At 39.4% G+C, this 15,339-nt stretch overlaps 1 protein-coding gene across 1 annotated transcript in view; it reads left to right on the plus strand.

The window, feature by feature from the left end:
* Nucleotides 1–15,339, plus strand: part of cdin1 (CDAN1 interacting nuclease 1) — a 63,681-nt gene that overhangs the window by 25,807 nt on the left and 22,535 nt on the right. Inside the window, exons 7-11 of the mRNA XM_042500943.1 lie at nucleotides 1,577–1,656; nucleotides 2,028–2,077; nucleotides 4,840–4,907; nucleotides 7,170–7,235; nucleotides 7,432–7,537. Of these exons, the coding sequence (XP_042356877.1) occupies nucleotides 1,577–1,656; nucleotides 2,028–2,077; nucleotides 4,840–4,907; nucleotides 7,170–7,235; nucleotides 7,432–7,537 (370 nt within the window). The remainder of the gene's footprint in view (nucleotides 1–1,576; nucleotides 1,657–2,027; nucleotides 2,078–4,839; nucleotides 4,908–7,169; nucleotides 7,236–7,431; nucleotides 7,538–15,339) is intronic.

A 15,339-nucleotide genomic window follows, 5' to 3' on the forward strand; every position in this document is an offset into this window, starting at 1 on the left:
CAAAATGTGGCGGTGGTCAACCCCCAATTATGAGCGCTAGTAAGACAAGAGCTTTAATGGCTGCCGTTTGCCTTCGGGGAGGTTTATTACACACTACTGTTTTGCAGAAGCAGCTTCAAATCTATAAAACGACCATTAGGAAGAGGGAAAAAATCAATCAAAATGCCATTAAAGTGGAATAAGTTGCCAATATTGCTGATGTGGTTGCGGGTCCTTTGATTTTCCTTCAGATTATTAGGCACAGTCGAGTAGTGACTTTGTTAAGGGAAACCAGTGTTGTTGGGGAGTAATATGTCTCCCGGCTTCATAAAGTTTGCTGCCTCATATTTCCCGCTTTATTGATTATCCATTATCATTTGTCATGAGGTGTCCTAACTCAAGGGGAAAATATAACCCTCTTTCTTCACCGCCGCCTGCACCGCACAGGAGCACGGTATGGATCTGCGTGTGAAGGTACCAATCTCTGAGAAAAATGAGCAAAGAAATAAAGCACAGCCCTGTGCCTCGCAGCTCTAAGAGGGAGTGTGAGGTTATGGGGTGGGCTGGGGGAGTACCGTGACTGGGAGAGACTGAAACAGAGAGAGGACACAGAAAGAGAGGAAGGAGCGCTGAATGGGCTTTGTTCTTCTTCTGCCCTCTTTATTTTATCATAAGGTAGATGAGGGATCACAGTTGTCCTCTCTGTGATAGCTGTCTCAAGGAGTAATGCAAAGACAGGACTGAAAAAGATTTCTAAATGTACCTCTAAATGCATTTCTGTTAATGAAATTCATTTAAGAGAAGCTTAATGATGCAGTCAGTTTGTAAATGTGCACCCAAGTCTTTTTCAATTGATCCTTTTCCAATTTTTTTAACTCCCTTTTTTATCTGTTTTTATGAACCTCCAAATAAGCTGTCTTGTTTTTAACACTTATATACACTGCACACTTTATTAAATGAGCTTCTCTGTGCAGTGTTGGTACCATACAGGGGCCATCCATGCCTGAAAAGCGAATAGAAACATTCCTTGTATTGTCTGCAATGCTGCAAACTGTCAGGACCATGTATCACTAAAATGGCGTGCCTCAACCATTTCGTCACACAATGATACAATCCATTTAATCCAAATCTTTTTAAGAAATGATTTAAGGATATTTTTTTTTTTTTTTTTTTTTTTTTGCTTTTGCAGTACCAGCGAATCAATCCAGCAGGGTTTTCCTTTCTGATTTATAATGTTAGTAGAGCAAGAATGGGGATGAGAGATGCAGAATAGTCAGCGTTCATAACATAGATAAACTACATGGGGCTCCTGTGCTCTGGACTGAAACATTTATCTATAGAAAATCTGTATAGACACCAAGCAGCCATCTAATGGACTGGTGTGGAAATACTGCACTAACAGTGGCACAGTGAATTACAGTGTGTCAAGCCTGTCTTTTGTCTGTATATCTTCACAGTTTGCTCTCAATTTAGTAGAGCAATTAGATTTTTTTTTCATATGTTGTAGGTTAGAGAAGCTGTGCTGTTTGAAGTCATTTGCATACTAACATTTAAGAATCTTTTGTAATTGTTTCTTGTTTTTCTGTCTTGTTCTCAGCCCCAAAAACCGTCCTCAACAGCATGCTGAAGGAGCCGTCTTTAATTCCAGACCAAATCTTGGCCAATCACATTTATCAGGTAGGTGTTTTAAATTAAAACTATAATATGAAAGAAAAGCATTTAAATTGGTCATAAAATAATGGTTTTTTTTTTAAAAAATTGTGTCAACCTAATTTTGTAAAGATTCCATGTAACAAATCTCCTGCTTAGGTACAGTGAGTTTTTAAGTGTTATTGTACCACCTGGCTGACAGATGCCATCAGCCGCTCATGTTTGCTGATGAGGTCACGTGAGAGCCGGCGGTCATGCCTGCCAATCTGCCAGCATCTCCTGTGTTTTCTCCTTTCCCCCCCTGCACTATACGGGGCTTCCTTCCTTCCCTTCACCTCCCCTTTACACCCACCCACCCTTTTTTCGCACGCCATAATATTTCTTCCTCCTCTTTTCAGTGCACAATAAATGACTGCTGTTATGGACCGCTGGTAGACTGCATCAAACAGTATCCTATCCCATAAAATTTTAAGCCTGAAATTGACGAGGAGCTATTGAAGGGGATGAGATGTGTCTGGCTTCACCTGACATAAAAGTTCTGCTTCACAGAGGAAGTGTTTCATCCTGCCTGCCATCCCACTATCAGCGGTACAGCGGCTGGAAGGCGATGGAGGGGATAGGAGGAGGAGAGGATGGGGCTGATCTAAATGCATCTCCATGTGCACACAGTGGATCAGACCCAATGTTCTATGATACAAGAAAAGAGAGATCATTCATAAGCCCCGTGGTAGTTAATGTGTTCTTTTGTTTGGAATTTTATTTAACCCAGATGAATTGCTATTTTATATTGATGCTGATTTTTTTTTTTTAAATTAGGATTCCCACAGTCATGGAAAACCTGGAAAACTCCTGGAATTTTGCAGTCATATTTTTCAGGCCTGCAAAAGTCATGGAATTAATCAAAATCTTGGAAATTTGTTGTGTCTAACAAATTAAATTACAGTAATGTAACATAACTGTAAAATTATTTTCTGTAGCTGATGATGTGACATAGCTTTAATATTTGTCCACATGTGACATCGTTTTGATTAGGTTTTTGCTTATTTGTTCATCACAAAAAATTCATCATTTTCTCCCCTCGTTCCATCTCTCTCTTCATATATGCCCACTAGACATGTCAAATCATTTTTTAAGCACTTTTAGCTTTGGGGGAGGGGTGAACAACTCTAAATTGTTGTATTTATATTACCCTTGATTTTGAAAGGAAACATGCCCTCCACATTGCCATGTTGTTTGTTTGGGGTTTTTTCTTTCTTCTTTTTTTAATTTTTATTGATTTTTTTCCCTTTATTTTTTTTTTTTTGCTTTTGCATTATTTGGTGATTTTAAAAGAAAACGTAAAAAAAAAATGTTTGCACATTTTTTTCTCTCTCTTTAAAATCTTCTGTGATTTTTATAGAAAACTTTGAAGAGTCATGAAAACCTTGAGATTTTGTCTGTAAAATGTGCAGGAACCCTATAAAATGCTTTTTAATTGGATTATATTAATTCCTGAAAATGATGTTGTTCAGCACTATGGAGAGCTCTGGGCACATCTGTCCAACTTGAACTATTTATTTCCATCGCACATTAGTTTGATTTTTTTGTAGTTTAGTTGCCCAACTACAAATACCCCTCCTCGTCCAACTGTATGGGCAAAATTGGAGTTGAAGCTATTTAGGGGCAAGCAGCTGGGTAGCAGACAACTATTTCTTGGGGGAGGAGACTTATTTGAATGAGTGTACATGGGTACATCTGTATGTTATTGTGTCTGTCCAAGCTCGTGTGTGGCAGCAGGGCTGGGTTGTTCTGTTCGTAGCCAGTCAACCCTGTCCCACCCACATCCCCTCCTTTTTACCTTCCTTTGGTCTTCCCCTCGTCAGTGTCAACTTAAAGTCAGTTACCCCACCACAGAGAGTTCATTATAACCGCCCCGCTACTATGTGCCCTAAAAGAGCTCCATCTGCACATGAGAGATAGCTCTTAATGCATTTGTGATGTATGTCTATTAATTAGAATCCATTTTGAGAGATTAGTGTTTGTTGAGGTCAGCATAATGGCATAAGAACTTTTCTCTCTCTCTTGGAAAAGGCAAGTTTTGCATATATGTTATCCGGCCTCTGTAGTTGCAGGTTTCCTTTCTGAGGCATCAAGCAGCTTGCATGCTGATGCAAAATGGCATTTATTCTAAAAGCATTTTTCTTCAAAGATTTTAAAGCAATGAGCGGAGCAGCCAGTGCAGGCACTCTATGCATTTTGCCAAATTGGCATTTGTTTCATCTTCCTCATTTAGGTAATGCACTTTGGAGATTTGTTGTGAAAGCAGATTAAGGTTGACCTGAAGACTTTGATTGTGCTCTTGCTTTGAATCGGCAAAAAGAGAAGTGGCTTTTACTTTGCATAGTAAGCCAATAGTGGGTGAAAGCAGGTTCTAACTTTAACTGATGTCAGGCATACACATGCACAGTTGAGCCTTAGCTTCACCTCATGCATGTGCAGTTATCTTATTACCACAGCAAACTACAGTGTATTTTCTGTCCATAGTAATGTTATAGTGAAATGACAATTTTACATGGAGTTCCGATACCAGTATTAGAAATGCCACTGATACTCCCTCAAAAGCTGGACCAGGGAGTATGTGAGTTTAATTCCCGATTGATCCAATACCACATAACTTTAAAATAGTTTTGCACATGGATGAAATGGCAGTTTTCCCAGAAATGTATTCTTCTTCGCCAGTCTACAACAGTAGCCCACATGGCAAGTTCCACATTGCAGCAAAAAAAATTGATTTCCACTAGTGTAACATTAGCCATTAGGAAAATGTCAGCAATTTGGCAATATTTCACACTGAAAAGTCCCACCTCTAAAAGGTTAGCATGTACATTGTTGCTCATGGCTTTAGTTTCGAGGGATGACTACTAAAATTGTGGTTACGTTAAAATTTTTTTAAAAAATATGGTGTTTTTTTTTCCTTTAAGATGTTTTCTGACTGACAGTCAAATACAATAACATTCTCTGTATGTATTTGTTCATATTTTACACGGGGTTTGACCTGCATGCCAAACAACAATAATAGCATTTCACTTCCAGAATTAATATTATGCAGCTGTTTTTTTAAAGCAATGATATTGACTCAGTATTGGTGTTCATGTTATTGCCCCTGCTGACACCACACTATCTAAACTTTGCCGCAGCTGTATGTTGGATTCCTTAACTCTCTTTTCTCAGCGCCATTGGTCAAGAACACGAAGTGCTGCTCTGTGACAAACTGAAGGAGAGGAACCTTTCTTTTCTCGGTAAGCCATCCTTTAACATTTTCATCACATTTCTAAAGTCCATTTGGTCACAGCAGTGTAGCCTTTTTTATGAAAAAGACTTGGACATGACTGATGCAGTGGATGTTATCTGTTATTGATTTGCCAAAAACACGAGGCTGTTACCAAATATGCCTGGATGCTTATGCACCAGCCTACAATGAATATTTATTGAATAAAAGCTTCAAGGGTTTAATATTTAGTTGTCTCGGGTTGCTGTTCAGTTTTTGTTTTTTAGTTTGTTTGTTTTCAAAATTAATTGAATAAGGTCAGTCTCTATTTATATGACGATAAATATTATCTTCAGACTCCTCCTAAGTGGTTGAAATACTTTATACAATTATATTTTTGTTCTCACAATATCTACTTTCCTAACAACATTGTCTTGTTCCAACAATATTAAATCAAGGTGGAGTGTCCAGGTGTGAAATTGTGGAACAGAATTTTTAACCCCCGTTCCTCCCATCACCCCCATCCCATCATCATCCCCTAGGTCAGATGAGTGATGAAGGACAAAAGTCATTCCCATTGTCATTAAGACCATATCATTTATTTGAACCTGGAGTGCTGACCTTTCTCCAGAGCGGTACAGAGGACTGTTCTAAAACTGTCAGAGTTCGGGCGACACCAGGGCCACTGAGGCTGCCTCACCCCACCTGATAAATGGATTGGAAATAAGCTACCCAACAGCAGGGATGGCCCATTAATTTTAATCAAAGGTGATGTAAAAAAGGCGATCAGAGCCACCTGACAATGTCAACAGCCCAGTAGGTATGAATAGAGGCCCCCATCCCTTCACGTACACATCTACAGCCACATTACCACACCCAGGATGCCCCTCTGCAGTACCACAGGCCTCTGGCAGCCTCTCTGACCTCACCCGGCTCTCTTTTTCTCCCCCCTTGGCTGATGCTACCTCCTCACCACCACTGACACCGCCACCCTCCACCTCTCCTCAATTCCCTTCCATGCCCCATTAGTTGAGCTTGGCTGGAGACAAAGAGGCAGGCCCTCGGAACTGAATGACCTGGTCAGCCTGAGATTTAATGGAGAAATCAGGTGTTGGAGGGATAATGGCCGAAGCGCACCAGAAGTCAAGGACAATGGCTGCGGCCTGCGCAGGCAGGGGTCAGGCTTACAGAGGCTATAATGCCAACCTTGTCCCCCTTGCTGTATATTTTATAAAGCTCTGCCAAACTGCAAAGTGGAGAGCAGTTCTGTAACTGGGCTTTACAGGTTTTTGTGCAACGACAGCGAATATGTGGCAGATGTAGTTAATGGTTTTACTGTGCTCGCTGTCCTCGACTGTTATTCTCCTGCTTTGCTAACACAAAGAGGTTTTGTTACTACAGGGTTCCCACAGTCATGGCAAAGCCCGGAAAAGTCATGCAAGCTCACAATCATATTTTCCGGGCCTGGAAAAGTCATGGACCTAGTAAAAGTCATTAAAAGTTTTGGAAAAATCACAGAAATATGCTGTGTGTAATCAATTAGATTACATTAATGTAACGTAACGGTGAATTTGTTTTCTTAAGCTGACAATATAACATAGCTTTAACATGCGTCAATTTGTGACAATGTTTTGGTTGTTGTTTTTTTTTATATGGTCATTACAAAAGTTTCTTAATTTTCTCCCCGTGTTCTGTTACTCCCTTCATGTCTACCCACGAGGCATGGCAAATAATTTTTTCGCACTTTTGGCTTTAAAGGCATACCACTTTTAAAGGCCGTATTTTGTATTTATTTTACTGCCATTTTTTTCTTCCTCTTCTTTTTAATTTTTTTTTTGTCAATTTCTTTTTTGGGTGATTTTTTCCTATTGGGCAATTTGTTGTTTATTTGGTTGTTTGTTTGTTTTTTAAGAAAACTGGTTTGAAATGCATGTTTTCTTTTTAAAAGAATAAGTAATTAGTTAAAACAACTTTTACTTGGATTGTCAAATTTCCAGTGGTCCTTGCACACATTATGTGGGATGTTGAAATTATGTTTGAACAGATTTTGAATCTTATATGCATGATTAACGCCGAACAAGTGGGGCAAGAAAAAAAATGGTGGTCCTTAAAAATTCATGCAAAAACTTTTAAAATTTTGTCCATAAAATGTGTAGGAACCCTGTTACCAGCACCTTGGAGAGCTGTTGGGTAACCTACCTGTGTTTGATGTAACAAAACTTGTTTTGTGAAGAGTAAAATTTATTGCAAGGTATGAGTCAGATGTTAAAATTTTGCACTTTATCTCCTGAAGATGAAAACCAGCTGAGAGCAATGGGCTATGACAAAACACCCGACATTATCCTGGAGGTTCCCATTGGTTAGTATTTACATATATTATATAACAAAATTTTGTCTGAGATATCTCCAGATAGCTGCCTTATTTCAAAGAAGATTATGCAGTTGTCAAAACATTGTCATGTTAAAGCCAGATTTTCTTTGATTTTTGAGAATGAGAAAATGTCACTTGTCCCTCTGGATTTTCTGATTGTTGCTGTGTTTTTGTTTCTGAAAAGCCGTGGAGGGACACATTGTACACTGGATTGAGAGCAAAGCCTCATTCGGAGACGACCACAGTCATCGCACATATCTCAACGAACAGTTCTGGAGCTACTGGAACAGGTGAGTCATCTCTTCTAATTCTCGCCTCTGTATTCTTTTTTCATATGCTAATCTAAATTGACCTTGTAATGCTGCAAAACCTACTCTTGCAGTTTGCATATTGTTTATAACTTCTCCTTTCTGACCACAAACCACAATCAGCTTTTCTCAGTATCACAAAGGCAGCTCATATCTCTGTCTAACAACGCTAACCACTTCCTCCCTGGCATAGGCCACACTAACCTCACACTTCCATATGGGACATCTGTACATCACACTACTTCCACATCCACTCCTGTCATTGGAGCCTGAAACAGCCTGAAGGGTCTGCCTGGGAGCTTGATTGTTTTCCAGAGTACACACATTGTTTTGGAAGGGAAGCTGGGAAATGGGTGATTAATCCGCTGCATCTGCTGTCATGAGAACCTTTGGACAGGAACGGGCCCTTGTGGTCCGACCTTGGGGGAATCGAGGTGTGTGTATGTGTGTATGCATACGAATGTGAGTCTCAATGCTTAAAAAAAAAAGAAGATGCCAAAAATACATATAACATCATTTTTATATATATTATTTGTACAATGTCCACCATAGGAAAACACCAACTTTCTATATTTTTTTCTCATCATACTCTAAAACATAAGGCTATGACCCTTTTTATTTGATAATTTTATAGTTTAAAAAGGGGACCTATTAAGCTTTTCCATATTTTCTGTCATGTATATAATGTTGTGATATCAGATGTTCATATAAAACATGGCCAAAGTTTCAGTTAACAGCAAAACAACATATGTAAAATGAATCCCTGTGAGCAAAAAACCTTAGGCTTCAGACTGTTCTCGAAACGTTGTTTCTAAAGTGTTTTTCTACTTTTGGGACAAGCTAACGTCAGCTTGTCACTGATTTCTTTATATGGTCACATGCTGCATTGATGCTACTGTGAGTTTTTGCGTTGTATCCATTTGTGTTTAGAAGCTTTTCTTTGGGGATTTTTAAGAAAGAAAGTGCTGTTATCTTCTGTCACTTCCCAGCTGCAACGATGTTGCAGAAACGCAAAAATAGAGAAGACTAGGAAATGCTGACCAATCAGAGCAGACTGGGCTTTTTCCAGAGGGTGGCTTAAAGAGACAGGCACTAAAACAGAGCATTTCAGACAGAGGGTGAATACAGGTGTTCTAGCACAGACAGTGTGAAGAAGATAAAGTTTTTTTGACCATTAAAGCATGTTAAAATGTTCTAGTAGAAACCCAAAATACAAGTATGAGCAATAAAATGAGTATAACAATTCAAGTCTGAAAATGCCCTATAGTTCCCAACCCATTAAATAAATTATATAGATGACTCTTTCCTTATTAAATGCCAGCAAAAAAAAACTGACCGTGAGCACCTTTTATACAAAGTGTCATTAGCCTTTATCCATATATTATCCAGCACAATGCTTAGTATTATCTCTGCTTAATTTCAAAAAGAATACATCAGAGTAGGGGTCACCCACACATGGTTTTCACATCCCTGCCTCCCTTGGTGCAGGATTCTAGTCACCAAATTAAAAACTCGCCCACACTGCCTCCTTTCGCCTGGCTGCAGCCCCGGCCCCCCTCAGCCGTGACGGCCAGCTGACATGTTGTGACACGGTGCTGGAGCACCAGGAGGTTCCAGACCTCAGGCACAGCCAGACTCTCGCTTTCTTTCTTTGTTTTTGTTTTCTTGGTACATGTGCAGCACCAGATCAGGATCAGATTTCTGGGTTTGTCAAAACCACAACACAGAAAGAGAAGCCATTTATCGTGATGGATTTTTCATGTATTGGGTTGTATGCGTTGCAAAACACTTATTGATATAGGGGGTTTCCTGATGTAGGTGACCAATATATATTATCATTTTGCAATTTTAGCATAAAAAACACAAACTAAATTGATAATACATGTTTTTCATTGATCCTTTTATATGTATGATTTTTGGGATTCACATTTATAATAATATGTCAAATTTATCTGTATTTTAATCAATAACTTCAAAGACTTTTTTTAATATGTAAAGACTAGAAAAGTTAATGAGAGGGAAATAATGGTTCCACATTTAGAAACTGTTACCCCTGCCTATAGATGACTGGCCCACTGATTTCACTCAGAAGCTGCCAGCAGAGCAATCACTCGATTTTAAAGGAAGATGACTCATCTAATATCATTGAGCAGTTAAAATGCAGGAGATGAGGTCAAGGTCATAATCAATGGTGTATTTTATCTTCTCAGAGTAACATAGTTTTATTTGGAAATAGCCTGCTTCCAGCAGAAAAAGCTCTGACATTTTTTTTAACTATTGTTGACGTCAGGAAGTAAAAGTCACTGAGGTGTGAATTTAAAAAGAGCCAATCTTTGATGGTAACTATATTTAAAAGGCTTCATTAAATATTGCTAAAACAGTTGGTGACAATAAAAGGCTTTGCTTAAGCTCCAGAACATTCCCAGACAGTGTTTAATGAGAAAGTACTTAAAATGATCATAGTCTGAAACTTAAAATAATGCAATAAATAAAGGGAGAGTGCTCATTTGATTAGCAAGACATGAAGATCAGATGTCTCCATAAATATTTCACTGTGTAAGTCAGTGTTCTTTTATTTGGATTGAAGAAAGTGGCATTAAACTGTCTTTGCTCTTTCTCTTTGGTTCTCGTTTACAGTAGGGCAGAATATCAGAATACTAACAGGCTGATTGGACAGATAGAGTAAGTCTGAGCCTTACATATTTGCCCATGGGTGTCTTTCATTGATATTCACTGGGGCGGCCTTGTCCAAGTGTATTAAGGAACTGACAAAGTAGATCCCATCATGTCAGCCAGCAGCCCGGTCAGATAAACATTGTTGTGTCAAAAAAAGAAAAAAAATGTCAGTCCCTTCAGACCCTACCTTTCCCAGCACCCTTGTAATTTTTAATTGACATTTACTGCTGACATTTGAAAATGTGCCTCATCTTTCTCTCATTGTTAGACATTGTGCATTATCGTCTGAGCTAAAAGTGTGTGCGTACATGTGCATGTTTGTGTGTGTTAGCAGTGAATTTGGGGTCAGCACTTTGTAGTCGCAAAACGTAAACCAATAGAGAAATAGGGTACAAGAGAGTGATGGGGTGACATCATCCTCCTTTCACTTCTCATTAGTTGGTTTCCGCTGATGAGACGGGCCCTGAAGGGCTGATGTTTAGGGTGTTTGTCCATTCCTTCATTCCTCAAACTCAGATTTCAACGCTTGACTCCAAACCTTTCGTTTTTCTTTTTGACTGCCCTTGGAATCGCACAGCAGTGTTTGTAATTACTTCATTGCCCCTGATTGACATTTCCAGTGATTTGCTTATTTTTCATGAATTCCCTCTTTGCTTTAACTGAGCTGCTTCACCCATTGCTTGTGTTAATTGTTCTTGGTTTGCCCTGAAGCATTGCAGAGTGAGCTATGGGGACATGTTTTTGTAGACGGAAAGAAAAAACATAACTAATTTTCCCTCCAAAGCCCTCACCAACTGCATTTATCATCCAAACAATAGTCTTGCCAACACACTAACCCCATAATGAACCCCTCTTCAGTGGAGTGAGGGGTAATGACGCTTCACCTACAATGCTCCCAGAAAAAAAAGATTAAAAAAAGGAGGGAAAAAATGGAGAGAAAAACGGTCTTCTTGCAGAATCAAACGGCGTGTTCAGGCCCAGTGCCTGGATGAGATGGCGAAGCAGCAGCTATTGGTGTCTTCCAGCCATCAATCTTAGCTGGTGGCGTTCCAGAGCCAGCGAGCCCTCTGCTCTGACGGATGTTCAGATAATTGAGTTATCCATCTCGCCCAACTATCAGAGTTGCATAAAAATTATTCACCTGCTGGTGAATATTAAACACATAATGAGCCTCTTGTGTGTTTTAGGAGAAGTGGGTAAGGTTAAACACAGCATGTAATGAAATATGGACCCTTGTGTGGTGCCACCTTAACTGCCCCTCCTTGATTATGGTGTACTTAAATCTATTATGGTTGGCAAAGCTCCTTCCATAACTCTACAAGCAGCAACTGAAGTTCTGCCCTTGTATTTGTTTGATTAGTGTAGCTTATCAAATAATTAAAAGGTAATATGTGAAGCAACTTGCACGTGATAATTGCTTCGTAATGCCAATGTATGAACGGATTCTAACGTAGCTTTAAAACTGAGACCTTTCCTGACTGTCTTGGTTGCCTATGACAGCCTTCGGACTTATTCCGTACAAATGAGTACACATAGACTTTAGAACAGAAGTGCACATGGCCATCTTAACATCAGCCATGAGTTTGTGGACTATTGTTTTAAAGCCTTGAGATTTCCGCCGTCTTTATCTTGTTTCTTTGGGGGCCAGAAGTGACCATATTTGGAGGTGAGGATTGAGTGAGGGGTGGATCTAACTGAGAACCCGAGAGCGCTGCCCTGATAGAAACTTGTCAATCACAAGGTAGTCATGCCCTAAAGCATGCACTAAATTGAACCATAATTTACTAAATGAAACATCATGCTGTACTGAAGAAGACATAAAACTTGTGATTAAGACCACTAACTCATTAGGAAAACATTTACTAAGGTAATTGTTCTGGCCGATGCCCAGGGTGCATACTTACGCCTACGGAGTGCAAATGTGCACACAAGCTAAAGAATAATAACTGCAGTTCACTTAATGACCAACAGTGTTGTGAGGGAGTTTCTGAAAATTCCACATAGTACCTTTTAATCCTGTATACATTAAAATAATAACTATTGAATATTTATGAATATTTTTTTTGCCCATACTACTCCATTAGTCCCAAGATATTTAGCTACATGATATGTTGTAGTCTGCCTGTGGAGTCCTTTGTCAAAGCACTGTGTTTGGAATGAAGGAATAAAGATAGTTTTGATACTTGATGGATGGACAAATAGATGGATCTATAGATCAATGACTGGTCCTCATTGTCAGGAGAGTCTATCACAGCTTGTACGAAAAATACTAAAGCAAAAATCAGTCAAAACATTAACACTGCAGCTTTTTTTTTTACATCAAAGCGTCATCACAAAGCAAACAACTGACAAAAATGGCTACAAGGATTCCTCTTAAATTGATATAATGTTTGTTGTTTGTATTTATATTTGCCTGTCTTTGCTCATTTCTTAGACTCACAGCATCCACTCATGTCCACTCATTAATTTGTCCAATTATGAGGGATCTTTGCGGCCCCTAATCGCCCTCCATGCAGCAGCTGTGTACCATGAAAGAATCGATACAGTAAATCAGAATATATTGTTTACCACAAAATAGCTTTTCAGCAACAACACTACTTTGCACTGTAGTATAGCAGATCAAAAGGGTAAACATAGAGTTAAATAAATAGATTCACAGCCCGTTCCTCTCTTCACTGTTTTTATTTTCCCTCCCCCATTCCACCCGATCCAACACAATGGACAGCCTGTGTGGAAATGAGCACAGACGCCCCCTCCCAAAGCAAATCAGCTGTGAGATTCGTAAACTGCAAATGTGTCAGAGTTGAAAATGTTAGCACTCTTAATGGAGGCTTGAAAAGGTTAGATCTGATAAAAAGCTGTCAGCCGTCCACAAAAAAATGATTTATAGCAATATAATGGGACAGTATGCCTCATTTCTCCCTCATATGAAATGGGGGTTAAGACTTTTGGGTTTGCCATTATACATCATCTGGCTTGACCACTTGGAAATTTGTTGAGACTTGAACGCACGCACACGCATTATGTTTCATCTGGCTCTTTTGTTTCAGTCATTTTGAAAGTCATGCCCCGTTGTAATGCAGATAATTTATGTCCTCCCGTAATTACAAGCAGAAAATTCTCATGCTCCAAAAGCGCATATCGATCTCCATTCGAATGTGCTTTGCGCAAATGAGATTAGTGCTCGTCCTTTGTTATAATGTTTTTTTTTTTACGCACATAATGGAAGCAAAACTACAATTAATGAGGAAGTCGTAATTCTGAAGGCTCTCACCAGACTGTTCCTACAACATCACTAATCTGCTCGCTGACACGTTGGCTAATGAATAGACAAAAATCTGATTTATGTGATGTTTTATATTGGTTGACACAGCTGCAATTAGACATCTTGAGTTCTTTGTGAACTTTTTCCAATTATATCTGGGACTGTATGCTGTGGATTCTACAGCTGAAATTGAATGGTTATATTCTCAGAACCGTCAATCCATTTGCGACATCAAATTAATTTTTTGATTCAAGATATTGTACTTTGCCATCTTTTTTTAATGGACATGTCCATCATTTTTTTTGTTGAACTTTCCGAAGCAGCGACAGGAATGCTTAATTAATCACGACGTATTGTTAAAAAAAATGTTATTGAAGGCAAATGACTATACCTTTATCTTCAAGAAGGCTTTTACTGTGTGCTTAGATCCTTAGATGTGCAGATAGTTTGCATTTTCAAGTATAAAAAAGGCATTTTCTTATATTTAGAAATGCTTGCATGTGCATATAGTGCATTTAATGCAATAGTAGCATAAGTGAATCTACGCCTCAGTAGCAGCAGGGCCATCATAGAGCCAGAACAGATAGGGAATGTCACCTGAGAGAGGGCGCCCGCAGGCCGTGGCGGCTGCTGATCCAATGAGGCTGGACATTACAGGGCCATCCCCGAGGACAGGTACTGGCGCTTCTGGGGTGACAATGTGACACCTCTAAGACCTGTACCCTGCCATACTTTACCGCACCTTCCTGTCAGACATGCAAAACAAAGGAAGGAAGGAAATCAAAAAAAATCTCCATTGCAATAGTGGCCTTTAAAGAATAGTTGATGCAAATCTGCACCTATCAGCAGTGTGTTTAGTTTCTTATATAAGTCTTTCTATTGGGATTTTGATGAGGTGGCTTTTCATGGTTAAGCTTTCTTTCTTTTTTTAATTTACGTAATACTCATGGGAAATTCTTTTTAGAGCTTAATATCCTTTTTTTTAATGCACAAATATCAGTTTTCCTGGTAAAGCGCAAGCGCCTCTGACATTGCCTTCCTCCTATTTATAGTTATGGATACCTCATGCTGCGCAGGAACGTGGCCTCTTTTATTGTTTCCTTTGTTATGACATCCTCTCGTCGAATATTCCACAGCTAGAAAAATAGCTATCCACAATGGTGGTTCCTTTAGGGCTTTGCAAGTGTTTGTTTTAGGGCACATCGGCACACAGAAGTGCAATGCCGGCCCCCCAAAGCACAAGCAACTTGGAATATTAATGGCAAATGACAAGTCGGCTCTGATGCTTCAAGGATTTCATGCTTTTAAGGATGCACATTTGGGTGCATTGTTTAAGGCGTCTGGGGTGTAATCCGCACTCTCAGGTCTCCAGCAGCCTCAGGATTTAGTTCTGGTTAAGCCTCCATGTCTCCTATTTATTTTTCTAGGGTTGTATGTGTGCATTATCCAAATTTGTCATTTACCATTGAGTGTGAGAGGAGCTTTGACACGGCCGCTGTGTGTATAAACGAGGAGCGGGACAGAAAGCGGCACCCCAGCGATATGTATCCCTCCTCCCTGTCTTTCTGCTTGCCTGTGACACTGTGAGACGGAGAAGAAAGCCTCGAGTGAAATGAGGTGCAAGCATGTCTGCTCCATGAATTCCTGTTTCGCCATGGAACTTTTTTAAAAGATTAACGTACAATTTTTGTCAGCTTTCACGATGTATGTCATCAGACTTGCCGAGACGCACGTTTTTGTTTTTTTTCCAAGTCAGTCTTTCTGCCTTTTTTCCCCTTTTTCAGTGACCTTCTGGGTTTCATTCCAGGAAGAAGTCAGCAGCATTTGTTAAAAGCTGAAAGAA

Source organism: Plectropomus leopardus, chromosome 14 (genome assembly GCF_008729295.1).
Source record: "Plectropomus leopardus isolate mb chromosome 14, YSFRI_Pleo_2.0, whole genome shotgun sequence".
NCBI classification, from domain to species: domain Eukaryota; kingdom Metazoa; phylum Chordata; class Actinopteri; order Perciformes; family Serranidae; genus Plectropomus; species Plectropomus leopardus.